The following is a 20850-nucleotide window of genomic DNA, read 5'->3' on the forward strand; positions in this document are numbered from 1 at the left end:
GATGATTAAGAGACAGGTGTTGGTGTCCACTATATAGGTGATTTGTTAAAATATTTTACCTGCATAATAAAATATTGCTTCTATATTGCTGACAAAGACTCAGAAAGGGTGAGTTGTCCTGTCAGCTATTACTTGTCGGATAAATCAGACCTAGCATAACTTCAGAGCTCACTTTTCTGTATGTTTTGCAGAAGCAGTACAATTCGCTTGTTCAGTCTCTTCCCTTTTTCACTGCTTCATTATAGTGCTGCTTACTCTCACAATGTGCCAGCTGAGTGTTCTGTTAAATAAATTCCTATGCAATGCCACTAATTTGGGGAAACTTGTTCTGAAGCTACATGTTATGAAGCCATTCCAAGCAGGTATCATGAATAAGGCAATGATTTAGTTATGGGTATTTTTAGTAAAAATCATTGACAGGTCATGGGCAATAAACAAAAATCTACAGCCTCTGACCTGTCCATGACCTTTACTATAAATACCCTTGACTAAATCTTAGCTGGGGGCCCCTGTGGCGCTGCTGCTCTGGGGTACTGCTTCTCTGGCGGGGCCCCTGAGGCCAGCCTCTCTGGCTGCTGCTCAGGCAGTCCGCGGGGCCAGCGGCACTAGCCCCTGCTCGGGTGGTTCCTGGAGCAGGCAATCAGGGGCTGCTGAGCAGCAGTGGTGCAGCTGCCCCCAGGTCCAGCTGCACCAGCCACTGCCCAGTTAGCCCCTGGGTCCAGGAACCGCCGAGTAGCAGCTGCTCTGTCTGCCTCCAGGGCCGCTGCTCCAGCTGCCTCCGGGGCTACTGCTCGGGTGGTCCCCAGGGCCAGCTGACCAAGCAGCGACTGACCCCGGGGCCGCTCCAACAGCAGCTGAAACGGTTGGCTGTGGGGCTGCTCCAGCAGGAGTTGGTGTTGCTGTCCCCGGGGCCGCCTCAACAGCTGACCACAGGGCCTGCTGCTTGGGTGGCCCTGAGGACAGCCACACTGGCTGCTGCAGAGGTCATACACCGGAAGTCGCGGTATGTCACAGAATCCGTGACAGCCGCAACCTCCGTGACAGACATGCAGCCTTAATCATGAATATTTCCATGGAAACACTGTTTAAACTGTTCATGAATTGATTTGTAATACATATGGTATGTGTCCCCCATTTCGTCAGGCAAAAGAGATTTAAGGAAGTAGTTTTTTTTTTTTTTTTTTTTTTTACTTAAGATCCAAAAGGGAAAGGAGAAAGAAAAGGAGGTAGAGAAAGACAAGAAAAAGGAGGAAGGAAATGCTCTCTTCCCCCACTACTTCTCTTTTTTCTGTTCCTATCCTCTTTCTCCCTCCTGTGTCTAGTTTTCTCCTTTCTCACTCTCCATTACTCCACATTTTCTATGTTTTGATTCCCCCCCTTTAACAATCAATTTGCCCCACCTGCCTGCTATGCAAAGTTTAAAATTCAGAAGCAGCATTATCTGCTACTGAGAAACAGGTACCAGTCTTTCCAGCACTGGGGACACAATGACTCTGGTAATTCCCAAGGACACGCTTAACTATATGCATCTGAAAAAGTGGGCTGTAGTCCACAAAAGCTTATGCTCTAATAAATTTGTTAGTCTCTAAGGTGCCACAAGTACTCCTGTTCTTTTTGCGGATACAGACTAACACGGCTGCTACTCTGAAGCTTAACTATATGTTGCTTTGACTTTAAAAAGAAGAACCAAATCATGCACAGTGTTGTTTAAATTACAGCCACTGAAGTGGGATTTCATTAAAATGTGAAGGAGGATTATCTAAGTGGAAAGAGACCATGATGTCAATATCACTATTTTGTTTTACTGGATTGAGGGTAAGGTCAAAAGTCAGAAACTTCTGAGTTCTTATCTTTGCTCTCTGATTTTGGGCAAGTCACTTAACTTCCATTTGTCTCAGTTTCCCCACAGCACTTTGCATTTTCAAAGTGTTGTAAGTGCCAAGTATTATTTTATTACTACAGTTGAAACACATTACATCAGCGTGATCTGCCTCTTCTCAGATAGGTGTATACTTAAGAAACTGATAGCCATATAATCTAGAGGAGATTCAAACAGAAGAAGTTCCCTTTCAACACACATATACAGAGTGGCGTTCAAAAATTAGGCACCCAAGTCGCATTAATGCCAATAGAAGTGATGTGATTAATTCCATATATTATATGCTGAAAAATACCTCAAAACTGTTGCAAGGTTAAATTCATCAGCTTGTAAAGTACTTTGAGATTCTCAGTGGAAGGTGCAGTAAGAGCGTAAAGTATTATTATTAGATCCGTTTTCAAGAAAAGGAAATGCCCATTAGAAAAATGGGAACCTTAAGTATGCATATAAATGGCTATTCATATAGAAATTAAACGTAGCTCACTCACCTTTTATTCAGCTCTGTTTCTCGAAATTCCCATTTTTGAAACTGGCCTATCAAATCAATAGGAGCCCGAAGGATATCCTTTACATTTAAAAAGAACTCCTAAAAAATAGGGATGCAGTTTGAAATCAGCGTAAGCCAGACACAACCTATGCTTACTATACCAAAGTAAATTTTCAGTTAGCCATTTTAATACTTGTTCCTAGATTTCAGCAAGGTTCTGCTGCTACATACCTCCCAAAATAAGAAAAACACAGTGGGTAATGCAAAATAAGTGTATCATATTATGAGCATTAAGCTGCTCTTTGTCAAGGTTGTGACCTAACACAACATATTAGACATTAACAACAAACCATTGCAATTTAATTTCTTTATACTATGATCTTTTTAGTTTGGAGTCCCTGTAACAATTTTGTCAGTTGTGAACAAAGTGAGGTAATGATAACTTACATTTGTTATGAATCTCTCCTTTGCTTACTGTATTTCAGGTTGTGGAAATATGAATTGTGTTGTCTGGAAGAAAAGTCTTTTTGCTGTGTTTCTGATTCTAGTACATAATGACTTTCCTTCATTAGACTTGTGTATTTCCCTCAAGCAACAATTTCATTCTAGTGTTGATGCAGGGAGTAATGTGTATTGCTTAATGCTTTTAGTATCACCACAATAAATCGACTGTCATTAGCACTAATTGATAGACCAAAACTAATTGCACACCACACTTTAAAAAACAAAACAGTGTGTCAAGTTACCAGTCATGAAAAGGCAGGGCTTAACTGGAGTGATCTAAGTTGCTCACAGTGCACAGGTGCCATGCAAGTTTTTCCAGACAGCTCTGCAAATGCACCTCAGCCCTGACATGCACCAGTTTTTTTATTTCAGTAACTGGCCTGACTCAAGAAGACATTTCCATTGTGCCGAACTGTGTGGTGGTTTTGAGATGTGTGTACGTAGGGATAAGGAGCAGATACTGGCAGTGGTACTAAATTTTTTTTTTTTAAATGAAAGACAACAGATATATTCAGCAGAACGTGTGATTCTTGTGCCACCTGGATACCTAATCATCTCTCCACATTTTCCTCACCACTTTAGGTATTATTGGCATAAAAGGAAATATGTCAGAAATATATGTAAAAAGAGGCAATAGCTAAAGTATTTCACTAGACAGCATTTCTGGAAGCTGTTAGGTTGGTTTTGTTTTCCAGCCCACACAATTATGAGGGGTCTCAGATTGCTGCATGAAGAATTATAAATAGAGAGTAGCAGCCTTAACTCAAACAAATGTAAATAATTTATAACTTTAATTTAGTTATACTGGATAATGTGCTACCACCCTTAAAATCAATTTTTATTTGATTTTCCATAACACACAAAAAACGTCATTGCATTCACTACAGTAATATAAAAATGGGCCCAGTCCTGAGAAGTGATCTAGCTCTGAGTTTCAACTGAGTTCAGTGGAGCTGAGTGCACTTAGCTCCTTTTGGGATTGGTTTACATTATTGGGGTATAGAATAGCACAAACTTTAAAGAATAGACTCATAGACTCATAGACTTTAAGGTCAGAAGGGACCATTATGATCATCTGGTCTGACCCACTGCATGATGCAGGCCACAAAGCCGTCCCTACCCTTTCCCTTGACTCTGCTGTTGGAAGTCCCCAAATCCTGTGGCTTAGAGACTTCAATTAGCAGAGAATCCTCCTGCTAGCGATCCCTGCCCCATGCTGCGGAGGAAGGCGAAAAACCTCCAGGGCCTCTGCCAATCTACCCTGGAGGAAAATTCCTTCCCGACCCCAAATATGGCGATCAGTAAAACCCCGAGCACGTAGGCAAGATTCTCCAGCCTGACCCTCGTTAGCCATTATACTATTTACCTGCCATAGCACGGTATTCCTTTGACTAAAATCATGTTTTTTCATTTAAACCATTCCCTCCATAAACTTATCTAACTTAATCTTAAAACCAGACAGGTCCTTCGCCCCCACCATTTCCCTCGGAAGGCTGTTCCAATATTTCACCCCTCTGACGGTCAGAAACCTTCGTCTAATTTCAAGCCTAAACTTCCCCACGGCCAGTTTATATCCATTCGTTCTCGTGTCCACATTAGTACTGAGCTGGAATAATTCCTCTCCCTCCCTGGTATTTATCCCTCTGATATATTTAAAGAGAGCAATCATATCCCCCCTCAGCCTTCGTTTGGTCAGGCTAAACAACCCGAGCTCCTCTGGTCTCCTTTCATACGACAGGTTTTCCATTCCTCGGATCATCCTAGTGGCCCTTCTCTGTACCCGTTCTAGTTTGAGTTCATCTTTTTTAAACATGGGAGACCAGAACTGCACACAGTACTCCAAATGAGGTCTCACCAGCGCCTTATACAATGGAAGCAGCACCTCCTTATCCCTACTAGATATACCTCGCCTAATGCATCCCAAGACCACATTGGCTTTTTTCACCGCCACGTCACATTGTCGACTCATAGTCATCCTGCGGTCTACAAGGACCCCGAGGTCTTTCTCCTCCTCGGTTACTTCTAACCGATGCGTCCCCAGCTTGTAACTAAAATTGTTGTTAGTCATCCCTAAATGCATCACCTTACACTTTTCACTATTAAATTTCATCCTGTTTCTGATACTCCAATTCACAAGGTCATTCAAGTCTTCCTGCAGAATATCCCTATCCTCCTCCGAATTGGCAATACCTCCCAGCTTTGTGCCATCCGCAAACTTTATCAGCCCACTCCTACAATCGGTTCCGAGGTCAGTAATAAATAGATTAAATAAAATGGGTCCCAAAACCGAACCTTGAGGAACTCCACTGGTGACCTCCCTCCAACCTGACAGTTCACCCTTCAATACGACCCGCTGCATTCTCCCCATTAACCAGTTCCTTATCCACCTCTGGATTTTCATATCGATCCCCATCTTTTCCAGTTTAACCAATAATTCCTCATGTGGTACAGTATCAAACGCTTTACTGAAATCTAGGTATATTAGGTCCACCGCATTTCCCTTATCTAATAAGTCCGTTACTTTCTCGAAGAAGGAGATCAGATTGGTTTGGCACGATCTGCCCTTTGTAAAACCATGTTGTAATTTGTCGCAATTGCCATTAACCTCAAGGTCTTCAACTACTTTCTCCTTCAGAATTTTCTCCAGGACCTTGCACACTACAGATGTTAAACTAACAGGCCTGTAGTTACCCGGGTCACTTTTTTTCCCTTTCTTGAAAATAGGAACCACATTAGCTATTCTCCAGTCTAATGGAACCACCCCCGAGTTTACAGATTCATTAAAAATTATCGCTAAGGGGCCTGCTATTTCCCGTGCCAATTCCTTCAATATTCTCGGATGAAGATCATCCGGTCCGCCCGACTTAGTCCCATTAAGGTGTTCGAGTTTGGTTTCTACCTCGGATACGGTAATCCCCCCTCCTGTATACCCCTCTGTCACGCTGCTAATATTCCTAATCCCTTCATTGGCCTCATTAAACACCGATGCAAAATAATCATTAAGATATTGTGCCATGCCTAGATTATCCTTAATCTCCTCTCCAGCTATAGTCTTCAGCGGTCCCACTTCTTTCTTTGCTTTCTTCCTATTTATATGGCTGTAAAACCTCTTACTATTGCTTTTAATTCCCCTTGCAAGGTCCAACTCTACACGGCTTTTGGCCTTTCTCACTCTATCTCTACACGCTCTGACCTCACTAAGGTAAGTTTCCTTACTGATCCCTCTCCTCTTCCACTCTTTGTACGCTTTCTGTTTTTTCCTAATTGCCCCTTTGAGACCGTCGCTCATCCAGCTCGGTCTAAATCTCTTGCTTACTAACCTTTTTCCCTTTTTCGGGATACAGGCCTCCGACAGCTCATGCAGCTTTAACTTAAAATAATCCCAGGCATCATCTGCCTTTAGATCCATTAATATGTTAGCCCAATCTACTTCCCTTACCAGTCCTCTTAATTTGTTAAAATTAGCCTTTTTAAAATTATAAACCCTAGTCTTTGAAGGAAAAAGAGAGGAAAGCTTGCTTACATTCAGGAATTTCTCATACTGAATAGCTGATTCCATGGTGTTGTTTGAATAATCCAGCGTATCCTTCCAAGAGTGCATCAGGAAAGCCAGCCGTAACTGTCGTGCTATTAGGAATTTTAAGATACAGATGGAAAATCATCATTATCTAATATACTTATATGGCCTCAAAATAATAGTATCTGAGCAACTCATCATCTTTAATGTACTAATCCTCACAATGTTGCTGTGAGGTATGGAAATACTGTTGGTTCTACATCTGTAAAGTGGAGACAAGGCACAGAGAAGCTCAGGGCCAGATCTGTGAAGCTATTTAGCTGCTGAGAAGCAGATAGGTGCGTAGTGGGATTTTCAAAGGCACTTTTTAAAATCCACTGGGTGTCTATCTCCATTTTTAAGAGGTTAAATGCCTTTGAAAAATCTGGACCTAAGAGACTTGCCCAAGATCACATGGGAAATACATGGTGGAGTAGGGACTTGAACCCAGGTCTCCTAAGTCCTAGGCTAGTGCCTTAACCATCCTCTCTTACCCACAAAATTGATTTTGCTTGAAATTGATTCCAATGCTCTGTATTCCTAAACTACTGTAGTATGAACTAAAAAGAATTGTTAAGCACAAATTCAATTACAAATAAAATAAATAAAATAAAATAAAATAAACAAACAACCCACACTTGCCAATTCCCATTTTAATCAGGAAATGTATATAGTACAAGAAATAATGTTCAATTTATGGCTTTTTTTTTTTTTAAATTGCTACTTTTCTTGGCTTAATTTTCTTAAAAAATACATTTTACAAGTTTCATAGAAAAGTGTTTCTTCCACAAATAAGATTTTACCTGTATGTTTCTTCAGCGCATCTTTAATAGTAATGAAGTTTTTTAAAGATTTAGACATTTTACAGCCAGCAATTGTTAAATGACCAGTGTGCAAAAAATATCGAACCCAGTGATCATTTTCAAAGTATGCCTGCAGCAAAATCACAAACAGAAAGGATAAGTGGTTTTTTTGGTTTGTTTTTTTAAACACATACGTCCACACACATAAGGTTTCTGAACAGGAAAAAATATAACAAAACAAAAGCACCATGATGATACAAAAAGGATTTTCTGAAGGCACATTTCCTAAACATGATCAGGAATCACAAAATGCTACTCTTCTAGAGCTAAAATACTGTTCAGATTATGCCCCCAATTCTACAATTGGATCTGCATGGGCACATGCATATGCCTGGAGCTCCACTGACTTCAGTGGACTCCACATAGATGCAGACTCCCACCTGTGCAGATCCAGCTGCAACACGGGATTCCGTGCATGTACCACATGACTTGCTGCACCCAACCTGAGAGTGAGAACTCTGTTTTTCTCCAACAATTTGTACCTACTGTAGTTATAAATATCCAAGATTACAGTAACCAAAGAAAAAGGAGGAAAAATAAAAAAATTCCATTTTTCAGTTTTTTCCTTTGTGCATTTATCACCACATTGGATATGATCAACTTCACTATTTTGTTGATAGTCATCAACTAAGGGAAACTGTACTTTAAGAGTTTGGGGTTTCTGGGCTTTTCTGCTATAATTTTTGTATAATAGAAACTAAAGACAGATGGTGAACGTCACCTACCTCAGACTGTGCCAATTCATTGTCATGGTGGGGAAATCGAAGATCAAATCCCCCTCCATGAATGTCCATCGACTCTCCCAGAATAGATCCAGCCATAGCAGAGCATTCAATGTGCCAACCTGGACGGCCCTGTTTAGAGATAAACAAGTGACTTCAGTACAGATTAAAAAAAAACAAAAAAACCCACAAAGAGTATTTAAAGAAACCCTTCTTAGGAGAAACTACTTTCTACCCACACCTTTGTCCACTAATAAATACAAATAAATTAAAATGACACAGAAGTATGAGGGAGAACAAATTTTTATCTCCCATACAGTAATAAATCACACATGCCAAATGCATCTATGAGCAGATGAATATACAGAACACAGTCCTGGGCCTGCTAATACTTTCAAAATAAAGTATTGCATTCAGGTAATGGTTTTGTCTTTCTTAACATCACAAGGGAAATTTGCATTTATTCTAGGGATTGTAAGTCTTGGAACCCTTGCCTTAAAGTGAGGCATTCATTCTTATGCAAACTACTTTCAAATGAGTGGAACCTTCTCCCCATTCATTCCAACAGGCATTTCGATTTGAGTACAGAATACCAAACTGAAACTTTGGGAGGTTAATAATGGGAAAGTGGACAAGGTAGACAGATCCCTATGTGAAAAGGCACATTGATAATATTGATTTAACGGACAAAATTTCTGCACACAGACTTCTATTTGAGCAGTGGCTAATAACTGGCTAACTACACACTGTATAGGACAGGGGGCGGCAACATTCGGCACGTGGCTCGCCAGGGAAAGCACCCTAGCGGGCCGGGCCAGTTTATTTACCTGCTGACGCGGCAGGTTCGGCTGATCGCGGCCCCCCCGGCCGCGGTTCGCCGTCCCGGGCCAATAGGGTCGGCGCGGGCGAGGGATGTTCTGGCCGCGGCTTCCTGCCGCCCCCATTGGCCCGGGACGGCGAACCGCGGCCAGTGGGGGCCGCGATCGGCCGAACCTGCCGTATCAGCAGGTAAATAAACTGGCCTGGCCCACTAGGGTGCTTACTCTGGTGAGCCGCGTGCCAAACGTTGCCGACCCCTGGTATAGGAGATTATTAAATGAACACAGCAATGCTACTGAACAAAGTATTATTGCAATCTAGACTTCATTAGATTCAAGATGAGGCTGGATCATTTGTTGTACAAGCTAGTACAGATGATATTCATAAGTTGTAGAATGATTAGCTTCTGTATGATGTGTGTGGTTTGAACACACTGATCCTTACCTTTCCCCAAGGGGAGTCCCATGAGGGCTCTCCTGGTTTGGAGGATTTCCACAAAGCAAAATCATTCGGGGAACGTTTCTCACTCAAACGATCAGCTGAGATACTGAGGTCACCTGTCAATGGAGAAAACTTTGTACATAGTTGCACTTTCTTTAAACATTAGCGTTACCTACTCTTGGCTCTGCTGTAACTTTCAATGCAAAAAACCTCCCCAAAAAACAAAACAAAAACAAAAAGCCACCGCACTAAAAATTTGAGGCTCCTGAGACTACCAATAAAAGTGTCAGTTGTGAAGCTTCTTAATCCCTGAAATATGTGATTCAACTGCCACTCTCTCTCAGCATGCATAATTACAGCATTACAACCCCCCGCCCCCCCCCCCCACACACAATATTAAGGTTGCAAATTCAAGCAGTCAGAAGTTAGAAAATGCCAGAATAAAGGCCTGTGCAACCTTAATTCAGGTCCCTTTTGCGTATGCATTATGATCTGTTCTTTAATTACATGATCACATACTATTTTTTCCATAGCATCTCTGTCTCATTCAGGAGATGACACAGGATGGATAGTAATCACTGAATGTGTAGCTATTCAATATTTCTTTTTATCCTCATCATTCATTGTGTGACCCCATGTACTATCTATTGCAGACCATTAAAACCTTGCACTGAATATAGAATTATTAATTTCCTCCTGGGCATTGTGCTTTGTTACAAATTTTGGCATCACCCTCTACCACAAGTTTTAATTAAAAGAGGGCTGCACCCATTTAGCTCAGCTCAGTAACACGAATATTTACAATGCTAAGGACAGTTCTCAATACATAAAAGTAATTTACATTTGAAGCAGGCAAGTTGTAACAAGCTGATCCAACCCCATTGCTGGTCACTGATTTCAGGAAAACAGCTAATTTGTAGTGCTGATCGGGAATAGTTCAACTAAATGTTTTTACATCAAAAAATTCTGATTAGTTGAAACCAAAACTTTTTGCAGGAAAGGGTCAATTTTGACAAATTTCTTGACTCAAAATTGTTGGAAAAAAGTTTCATAGTTGTTGAAACACCCTATTTCAACATAGAATGAAAGATTCCGGTTTCCCAATTCAAAATGACTTTTTGTTTCAAAATTTAAGCTAGAATAATTTTTTTAGAATATAAAAAGTGGTCGAAATTTAAATGTTTTGACTGATGCAAACTGATTTTTTTTTCTTTCAGATTTTTGGTTTATAACATTTTTTGAGATTGACTTCTTGTCCAGACTTGGGACAAAAATTTGTTTCAAAAATCTTAAAATTGTTTGCAAGACAGGAAAACTGTTTCCAGCCCAACTCTACTCATTTGTGACTCCAAAAATAAAAGAAGTGCAATGTGGAGACTACAAAATGTTTCCATTATGCTAATGGGCCTGAACCAAGTCAATGGGAATGACTGACGGTGTGCATGTTGTAGTAACTTAAGTGAATATTGATTTTATTACCTTCACCCTCCTGAAGAGCTTTCTGATCGCCTACAGCTTCAGGAACCAACTTAGCATAGGAGTGTTTCTCAGTGGCATCAAACTTCATTGTATCAAAGTAGACAGAGCCATTTGATACATAACTAGAAGGTTAAAAGATTAACAAAAGCTCTATCAATATAAAACTAAAACTCAGCAATAAGCATCTCTATCCATCCTATATAAGATCTTCAGCAGGACTACTTGAGGAGTATGGTACTTGAGGAGTATGTTCAACATGAGTAAGGATGACAGAATTTGTTCCTAAGTTGTTAAAGTGCATGGTAAAAACTTTAGGTAAAAACTGTAAAAAGCCAGGGTGAATAGGAAAGCCAATTAACATTAATTTGTTAAATAAATATTTTAGCAAGATATAAAAAGGACACTATTAGATATTTCTCCTTTATAAATGTTAACATTTCCTCCCGTCTTTTGATTGTCTGCAATAACGTAACAATTACAAGTTACATTTACTTTCCAGGTTGTTTGCAGTGTTGGTCCCAGGATATTTGAGAGAGAACGTGGGTGAGATTCCTTTTATTCCACCAACAGAAGTTGGTCCAAGAGACAGAGACAAGCTTTCGAGCTACGCTGAGCTCTTTGGGTCCATTAAAAGATATTATCTTACCTACCTTGTCTCTCATTTATTTTCCAATCAATTTTGTCCTCCTCTATTTGGCCAATTTATTTTGCATTGGCTTTAATGGGTCAGCCTTAGGATTTTTTCCCTCCTTCTCTGTTTCAAAACCACTAGGAGTGTGCAGCACTCAGAGCACAGGGCCAATTTTCCAGCAGACCTATGGCTTGAGCATAGGCACAAATGCAGGTTTTGGGCATATGTATATTAGACACCCAATGGCAGTTTGAGCCATAGTGTATGAATTTCCCCTGCTGTTCTAGAAAAAACAATTTGCTTTTTAAACTGTTCAGAGATAAGATGTTTTTGTGATGACAATCCTATCATACAGTAAATCTGTACCTGCTTAAGCTACAAACAGAAAAAATGTTAAGTCGGGATGCCTGGATATTTAGGCACCTGTATAGAAATGGCTTGATTTTCAAAGGTACTAAGCAGCAGCAAGAGTTGGGGAAGTCAATTGGAGAAGCAGATCTGCACATGTGAAAAAAATCAAGCCACTTCTACTTAAGTGCTTAAATGAAGATTTAGTGGCCTATTTTACACTTCCATTTCTGAAAATTGTTGCCTAACACTACAGGTACAATCCTGGTCCTGTTAAAGTCAATCAGAGTTTTACCATTGATGAAATGGGGTTGTAACTTCACCCTATATTTTTATGATCTGAAGTCCCCATTTGTAAAAGAAAATGAAAACCACAGTAACAAAAAATTTTTAAATCAGGTTTGAGATTATTTCTTGGGGGTGAAGGAACAAGCTGATTATTTTTATCCCAAAAAACACTGCTTGAATGCAGTCTTTTGTACCATTGCTTATAGAAACAGAGTAAGATGGCTCCACTGTATATTGTAGAACTATTATTTCAGCATTAGAGCTTTGCTTTATTACACAATAATTGCAGCGATAATTCTGAAATGTTGCACAGAACTCATAACGGCACTTACCCATAACCATTATCCACAATCTTTTGAACAAATGCCACAATTTCCGGTACATATTCGCTGACCCGAGTTAAGACATCAGGAGGTAACACCTATAGATAAAGATAAATGGTCATTTATATATACACTGCATTTCATACCACTTTTCATGCCAGAATCTCAATTAAATCTCATCATCCTTGTGAGATAGGTAATAACTATTTTAGAAGATGGAAAAACGAAGCAGTTAAGCGACTTGCTCAAGGAACACAGACATTCTAATTCCTAGTTTCCTACTCTGGGACTTGAAAGAGCTACTGGACCTCTTTTCTAAACTTCTTATCCCATCAGCCAAGTTACTAAAGATCTGGCTGCTGCAGGAGATGAAAGTTGTTCCATTTGTGGCATCTATGCTGTGCAGGGGATTATTCCCCACCATGTTTCTAAGCTACCTGCCATGTAGAAAAACAGCTTTCAGTTATCTGAACCTCCATATAGGCAACAGCATTCAGATATAAAATTCTCAGGGTGGGCTTGTTTATTGCCACCATCGAGTTAGTCAGAATTTCTTAGGAACCCAGCGATGGTGGACTCTCATGCTAAATGCTGATGTTTGTTAGCAGGGCCCCTGGTGGCGCAGTTAGTGACCCCAGACATGTACTGTATCTCAAATTCCAGACTCAGCCTGGGACAACAGCATGGGGAAAGACAGAAATTAGCAACATTGGAGGAAGGAAAATAGACCTTATTAATGAGTAAGGGAATGAGACACCCACTCCGATGGATTTGCCCAGTTCATGTCAAGGGGAAGGGATGGGGCGTAGCTATGCAGTACGAAGTGCCTGATCTCCAGACGGGAGAAACTATTGTTAATGTGATCAGTTGCAGGGTGGCAACGCTGATGAGAAGAGGACAGCAGGGTCTTAAGGTGCTGATTTAATAGCTACCGGGTCATTGCAGGTTCAAGATTATCAATAAGGTGGTGGGCTAAGACCTTCAATTAAAACTGAGTTATTGAATTTTACTTCAGGGCCTTCTAAGGGTGCAGCCAGCCTTACACATGCTTGGCACATACAAAGTTCATAAGATGGAACAGCTTGTTTACTTACATTGAGGGCTTCCATATCTTTATGATACTCCTCTTCCCAGAATTTGGGGAGGTTAGAGAATATGGAGTTGTCAGTCACCTGACTGCCAAACTTGGTGTCTAGCCACTCGGACAGCACATCTTTTGCTTCTTCCAACAATTTCTATGAAAAGAAAATTATATACATATAACAGTTCAGTGCAATACAAATCTAGAAAAAAGTCTTATTTATGAGCCTAGACTGTAATGCCTTTTAATAGAAAATATGTTTTCACACTGTTAATTCGTCTGGGCATGAATATTCTTGCACCTATCATTCTTTGCAGCCATGTAGCCTTCCATGTGCTTGGAGCAAATAGAAGATGGGTACATAATTTATATCTAGAGAGTCTTAATGGTGTTCTGATAAAAGATACAGAGAAGTGCTGAGGGATTTGCATTTTGCTGAAGATCAAGAGAAATATCATGTAAATGAATAAAGATAATTCAGTAAAAAAAAGTGCACCCTAAATATCATTCAGGCTATTTTCTCTTTAGTTTTCCATTAACACTCTAATTACACCATGCATTTTGAGAACAGATATACAGAATCAGCTTCAAAAGAATGCCTACTTGGTGACATAACAGATTTGTTTTTAAAAACAAAGACACTTATAAAGGCACCCATCTTTTAGTGGCTGGATGAATTTTACATAAGTTGGACCAAAAAGGATGCATTTCACAAAGGCAGGGAGCACACAGTCTGTGCCCCCAATAGTTATTGCACCAAACAGCTTGAAAGAGAGGCAATACCATCCAGGGTTCTAATTACTAAAAGAAATTAGTTACAATATCTGTTGTGTTTACTGGGGCTTATCCAAAGGACAATGAAGTCAATAGAATCTTTCCATTTATTTTAATGGGCTTTGGCTCAGGCCCACATCCAAAGGACAGATATTTCTGAAATAATTTGGAAACATCAATTCTGTGAACAAGAGGCATAAAATACTTGAGCAGCACAGCAATAAAACTGTCAAAGGTATTTCCATATGCACTGTGGACAGATCTGTATGTACAACCAGTTATGGCATGAATCCCTTCCCAAGACAGAAATTCCATGAAATAAGGCTAAAGATCTGAGTCTTTTATTGTAGAGGAGAAAATCCTTTACGGAAAACTGGAAATAGCAGCTATCAAAAAAGATCATGACGAGGTTCTGCAATGTCTGAGGCTAGTTTGAGTGGCATACGAAAACTATTTAACTGAGCTCAGTGATACGGTTTTACCACGGAACAGGAGTACTTGTGGCACCTTAGAGACTAACAAATTTATTAGAGCATAAGCTTTCGTGGACTACAGCCCACTTCTTCGGATGCATATGCAAGTACTCCTGTTCTTCTTTTTTTGGTTTTACCACGTTGAATGTTAAGTATTGGGAAATTCTCAGACCATTTATAAAATATGTTTCAGAAAACTGTTACAAGCCAATGAGATTTAAAATCCATTCATATTGACCTCAGCATGTTTGTTGATCTCTTCTCCGGGAAGTTTCTTTTGCACAGCTTCTTCTAGATGTTCCACAGCAGACTTCACTGCATTCTGAATTCTTTCCAGCATCTGCTTTTTATCTGGATCAGTGGTGTCATTTAACATAGCTGAAAAAGGCTACATTAAGAAATGTTCATGAAATAATGTGCAGTAAAAAAAAAAAAAAAAAAATCTATCCAAGAACTTTAACTGGATGACAGAACTATAGGCACTTTCTTCATGTTCTGGTGTGCTGCAAGCGCAGCTTATTCAACAGCTGTCTATTCCTCATGTAAAATATGTTCTAAGCACATAATTCCTTACTTGAGATGAGTAGTATGTTTCCCCACATGCTGTCAGATTGAAATCTATCAGACTACTCAGAGAATAATGTACGACTCAACATCAGTAAAGCAGCAATAATAAGGCCACTAGTTTTAATGATCCAAAAGGATATGGAATATAAAATTCCATTCACATTTGACTGTCTAAATCTGAATTAACAGCTGTATCACAATACGTGTTCCTTGTAGATAGTTGTAATGTTGTAAAGATTAAAAACCACCACTATTTAGTACCTTCACTTAATCTCAATGCTCTCTACAAAAGTGAATAAGCATAAGCCCCCTTTTATATATGGGATAATTTTAAGCACAGAAAAGCTAAGTGACAAGTCAGTGACAGACATAAAATGCAGCCCTCTCCCTCCCCCCGCCTCCCCCGTACCTCCCAGCTCTGTGCTTCAACTCATACGGTTGAGAATCACTTGTCTTTTTTACAATTCATGATGCACAAAAAGGCCAAAAACTCACCCTTAACCCCCCTAAATTGTAGCACCAACAGCTCAATGCTGTCAATGGCACAGTAGGCAGCATAATTCATGTTCAAACTTACTGCATAAAGAAAGTTTACACAAATATTTTTCAGACGTGGCCTTTCCTTAAATTTGTGTTTTATTTGTCAGAAGCTCAAGTAATATTGCAGCCAACATCTGAATTTTCCTCAAAATAGTACACACATACATGCAGATTAGATGTCTGGGGACAAAATTAGGCATGCATTTTGCACATGCAATTTTATGCCTAATGCATCAGAAAAGTCTGGCGGGCATTTAAAAAATGGTCAAAAATTCTACAGCTGTGAAGATGGCTGTTTATTTCCAGTAATACAGCATCAGAAGTTTTCCTGTAGATGGTCCTGATTCAGCAAGGTACTCTAAGCAAATGCCTAATTTTAAGCACATGAGCAGTCCTACATAAGTCAATGGAACTCCCCACGTGCTTAAAGTACCTTACTGAATCAGAGCCTAAGTTACTAGCAGAGGAAAAACTATGAGCTCACCTTTGAAGCAATTTGAACATCTTCAAATAGCTGGACTGCAGGTGGCTTCTTCTCTCTATATTGTTCAAAAAGATAATTTTGTCTTGCTCTCTTGATGATCTACAAGGCAAGAATATTAAAACATATTTCTAAAAAGGGCAGACAAAGTCCAAATACCAATGTACTTTCCTACTACATACTTTAGTACCCCTCTAAATTCAACATACTACAAGAATTACATATATAATTAACACCACTGAAGCACATCAAATAAAGTAATCATGAAATTAAATGCATTAATAACCAATAATGAAGCAGGCCAGGAAAATAAGTTACCTTTGTAAAAAGGAGATAATCTTAATTGTTTTTAACCACATTCACTTATACATCAGCTTGGAAGAATTAGATTTTTAAATCTGTAGATGTTGGTACTGGTTGATTTCACCATGCACAGAAACTGACAAAATATTTCCATCCATGATCATCAAAGTTTTTTAAAGATAGGCAAAGTAAGAAAAGGGCTGCTCGAGAACTTGGAGATTGATTTAAGAGTATTTACTTTTATATATTTTGACATATGAAGTTGATAATTTTGGTTTTAATGGCTATAAAGCTTCAACTTTCTGAATTTCAACATTTACTATCATTAAATAATTCTTGCCTGACCACCCCTCATTGTCTGGCTCGCCCCTTCCCACAACTGAAAATTAAAAATCAACAAAAAATTTAAAATGCTTCAAACTCACAATTCTGTACAACTGTGAAAATTTAAAATTTGATAAAAAAGGGAAAAATGTTTAAAAATAAACAGATACTATTCACTGAAATTATATACAAAAAATTGAATTCTGCCAAGCCTACTTATACACAAAAGCAGCATGGATCTAAATTACTAGAGGTTTTGCTAAAGTCTAGCCAGTATACTAAAACTGAATTAGATCCAGTGACTGAAAATCAATGTCTTTGTCACAGAGATTAGAATCAGGTTACATAGTGCAATTGAAGTTACTAGTCTAGGTGTCTAGCCTTACCAAATTGATAAAACACACTATATGCATACTGACTCTGAATCCCTGGACTTGGTCAGCTTATTGTCGTTTAGATGCACCTTGAAAGACACCTTACCTTATCATCAATATCTGTAATATTTATACAGTAGAAGACATCATATTTAAAGTAATCCCTCAACACTCTTCTCAGGATATCAAATGAGATGTATGACCTAAAAAAATTCAAAAGGAAGAACTTACTTTTACTTAGTGGATACCTCATATACAATCTATTATATGCAAGAACTATATTAATGCAGCACTGAATGAGATTTTAAATCCCACAGTGTCAGTAAATTCCCAGCTGAAGTTCCCATAGCAACATTAACTTTCCCCCCACTACAAACAGACTTTTCATTGCATGATAACAAATATAAATAATTATATATATATATATATAATTTTTCCACCTTAGAGTACCTGAGTTGTTGTCTAGCAGTATGTCTAACTCACTGTACTTGGCTTGACATATTCCTAGGGATTTTCAGCTTTGTTATTTAGCTGCTTACAACATAAACTGTTAGCTTTTTATCCCAGGAAGAAACTCTGTGGTACCTGGCATGTCCCATGTGAGAAGCATCATATACTGTTGGGCCACAGCAATACCATGTCACTTTTTTGCCATTCTGGGGCTGAAATACATCCTTAAATGGAAAGGAAGGTACAGTGAGCAGAAGAAATTGAAGACATATGGGATTATATGAATCTGGATTATAACACAACAATTACACTCTCAGTTTTACTGTACAAAAAGAATGCTAACTTCACCACATAAAAGAGATAACATAATTTGTCTTTTTTCCCATCAGCTGCAGTCTACAAAATATGATATCAAAGTCTAGACAGCCAGATGGGTCAGATCTTCATTTAACCCTTAGCAGATATTACCCAGACATGCAAAGGGGAGAGCGAGGCTTAGTTTACATGGAGACTTTTTCGGTATAACCTGAGGTGTGAATTTAAATCACCATAGTTATACTAGTATAACTCTCAGTTTAGATGCTCTTATTCCCATAAAAAAAGAGTGGCTTTTTTTGATTTAGCTTATGGTGCTTAAGAATGTTTGTTTAGCTTAAAACCTAATAAACAAAAAAGCAACTCATACTAGAACAACAGTGTCCAGATGGAGCTGTTATAGCAATACTGGTAAAACTTTCTCATGTAGCCAAGCCCTAACAAGACAAATTCCGATCTGGTTCGGTTTTGTGTATGTTATGTTGTATTATGTTATGCACTCTTGGGTGATGGAAGGCTGCAGTCATATATTATCCCTGGAATATCATAGCACTTTTTATGTTTACAGACATATGTGACTAAACTAGGTATCTTTGACACATATTTAACAAGATTCAGCAAAATAATACATCTATTTTAATATGCCACAAACTTGTGAATAGATATGAAAACCATTTAAAAAAATTTAATCAATTATATTTGCATCTCTACAGAAAACCCCGCAGTTTTTTCCTTCACTCACCTTGTTGCGAGTGAGGCTGTTGTAGAGGCAGAGTTTAGACTGTTTTGTTCCTTCTGGGGAAGACCAGTGAGGCTGTGTACGTTTGCCTTTACCTAGAAAAGAACGTAAAGACAACCTCAAGAATCTTTAAAGAGCACCATACTATGGATTTATAGCAAAGGATTTTCCACATGTTTTCAAAACCATCTGCCTTAAATTATCTTAAAAGGAAAAGGTATTTTTATAAATGTACAGAAACAGCTCCATTCAAAATAGCCCAAACTAATTATATTACGTAGACCTTCCCATAGAGCTGGTATAAGGGATGTATTCAATTCCATACAAGTTTATTTTCTATTCTCTTGCTTGCCATCAGTTTATATTCCTTTTTGAATTATAAATCTAAAACAGGGAAAAAATGCAGTACAGTGTGCATTAAAGCATGTACAAAGATTTTGAAATATAGTCAATCATTGAGGTAACTGTTTTCAAAAAGATCTGTAACATTTTATCTTTGTAACACCTCTGACCTTAATATCTTAAAATTCATGCAATATTTAGAAAAAATTCCACAAAGTCCAGAGCCAGTATCAAAGAACAGACATTTAGTCGGAGAAAGAGAAAAGGGCAGACCGCATAGCTTAGAAAGAAATTCGCCCTTTTATCAGACATTGCTTCTCTGAACACCTTCCTTTATTACAAATACATATCCAAGTGGAGCACATTCAGTAGAAGGCACAATCTGGTCTTTGAAGTATTTATTGCAGGGAGCTGATTCATTATGGTAAAAGAAGAAGTATGATAAATTATGAGGCAAAATCCAGCCCTTACCCGAGGGCACTATGTTTTGAGGAAGGAGTGAGGAGGAGGGGGCCAAAGAGAGGATGAAGACCAGTATAGTGCTAGCTACAGTCCTAATATTGTGTAGAGTGGGTCAAAAAATGGAATTTCCATACTGTGGGAATTTCCAAATTTTAGTAATCTGTTTTCATTTCAAATCAGAATGGAAATTTCAAATTTCTAGTACAATGAAAACATTGAAACATTTCAATAATGTCAAAATACAAAATATTGAGTATGATATTCAAATATATAAAATAATTGTAAGTATAAAGGTCAAAACAAAATGAAAGTGAAACAAAAAAGTAGAAACACACCAAAACGCCAATTGAAATCTACATGTTCTCATGAACCGTTTCTATTTCAATGAACTTGCATTTTCCAACAGAAAAATTCAGTAGAAATTTTTCTGAGCAGGTCTAATAGAGCTATCTTGCTTTTAGATAGCAGGATGGTTCAGGCCAAAGCACTGCAATGCACTGCCAGGCCATATTTAAGACTCCTTTAAAAAGAAGCATATCATACAGTGAAGCCCCGCTATAATGCGATGATTGGGGTCCAAAAAATTCGATCGCGATAAATGTGGGGTCACGGTATAGCAGGGTTATGAAAATTTTACCATTTAAAGCCGGTCAATTTCTCTTGGGCAGAGAGCAGGGGAGATGTCCAAGGGGCAGAGGAAGAGTGAGGAGCAGCTGGGGAGGAGAATGGCTCTTCCTGCCAAAAGGAAAAGCAGGGGTGGGGGGGAAGAGGCAGTGGGGAAGGCACGTTCCCTTTTTTGTTTGTTTGTTTGGTGCTTTGGCGGCGCTCCGGCCGGTGTGGTTTTTTTGTTTGTTTTTGTCTTTGCGCTCTTGGGGCGGCGGGAGCCACCTTATGATGGCATTATATCCGAATTCGCATTATCGCGTGGCGCGTTATAGCAGGGTTTCCCTGTATGTGGTAGCTCACAGCGTGCCAAGCATGAGGCGTGGACACACCTCTAAACAGCTGACCGTGATTCTTTGAGGATGCAGTGTGTGCCCACTAGATGCTGGGGTAATAGCTGGGCACAACTCTTGGCATTTGTGAGGCAGAAGGGTGCCCTGCTGCTTGCACTGGGGAACTGGAGGGATTAAAAGGCCTCACGTACTCCCTTTTCCTTGCCCACCTGCACATAAGCACTGAGCAGAACTGGACTCTCTTTTCCATTATGTTTCTAAAAATTTTACAATCTTAGATATTACACCTCTGATGTGCTTAAAAAACAAGTAGCAGCAGAGTATCATCC

The 20850-nt window shown here is 39.1% G+C and overlaps 1 protein-coding gene across 3 annotated transcripts in view; it reads right to left on the bottom strand.

Moving 5' to 3' along the window:
- Nucleotides 1–20850, bottom strand: part of CARS1 (cysteinyl-tRNA synthetase 1) — a 59348-nt gene that overhangs the window by 21540 nt on the left and 16958 nt on the right. For all 3 annotated transcript variants that reach the window (XM_054028210.1, XM_054028207.1, XM_054028209.1), the window contains 13 exons: nt 18765–18856; nt 17843–17931; nt 17364–17460; nt 16260–16358; nt 14907–15056; nt 13435–13575; nt 12350–12438; nt 10751–10872; nt 9275–9387; nt 8015–8143; nt 7230–7359; nt 6394–6497; nt 2368–2465 (listed from right to left, as the gene is read on the bottom strand). In XM_054028210.1, coding sequence (XP_053884185.1) covers nt 2368–2465; nt 6394–6497; nt 7230–7359; nt 8015–8143; nt 9275–9387; nt 10751–10872; nt 12350–12438; nt 13435–13575; nt 14907–15056; nt 16260–16358; nt 17364–17460; nt 17843–17931; nt 18765–18856 — 1453 coding nt within the window. The remainder of the gene's footprint in view (nt 1–2367; nt 2466–6393; nt 6498–7229; nt 7360–8014; nt 8144–9274; nt 9388–10750; nt 10873–12349; nt 12439–13434; nt 13576–14906; nt 15057–16259; nt 16359–17363; nt 17461–17842; nt 17932–18764; nt 18857–20850) is intronic.

This window comes from Malaclemys terrapin, chromosome 4 (genome assembly GCF_027887155.1).
Source record: "Malaclemys terrapin pileata isolate rMalTer1 chromosome 4, rMalTer1.hap1, whole genome shotgun sequence".
Taxonomy (NCBI): Eukaryota; Metazoa; Chordata; order Testudines; family Emydidae; genus Malaclemys; species Malaclemys terrapin.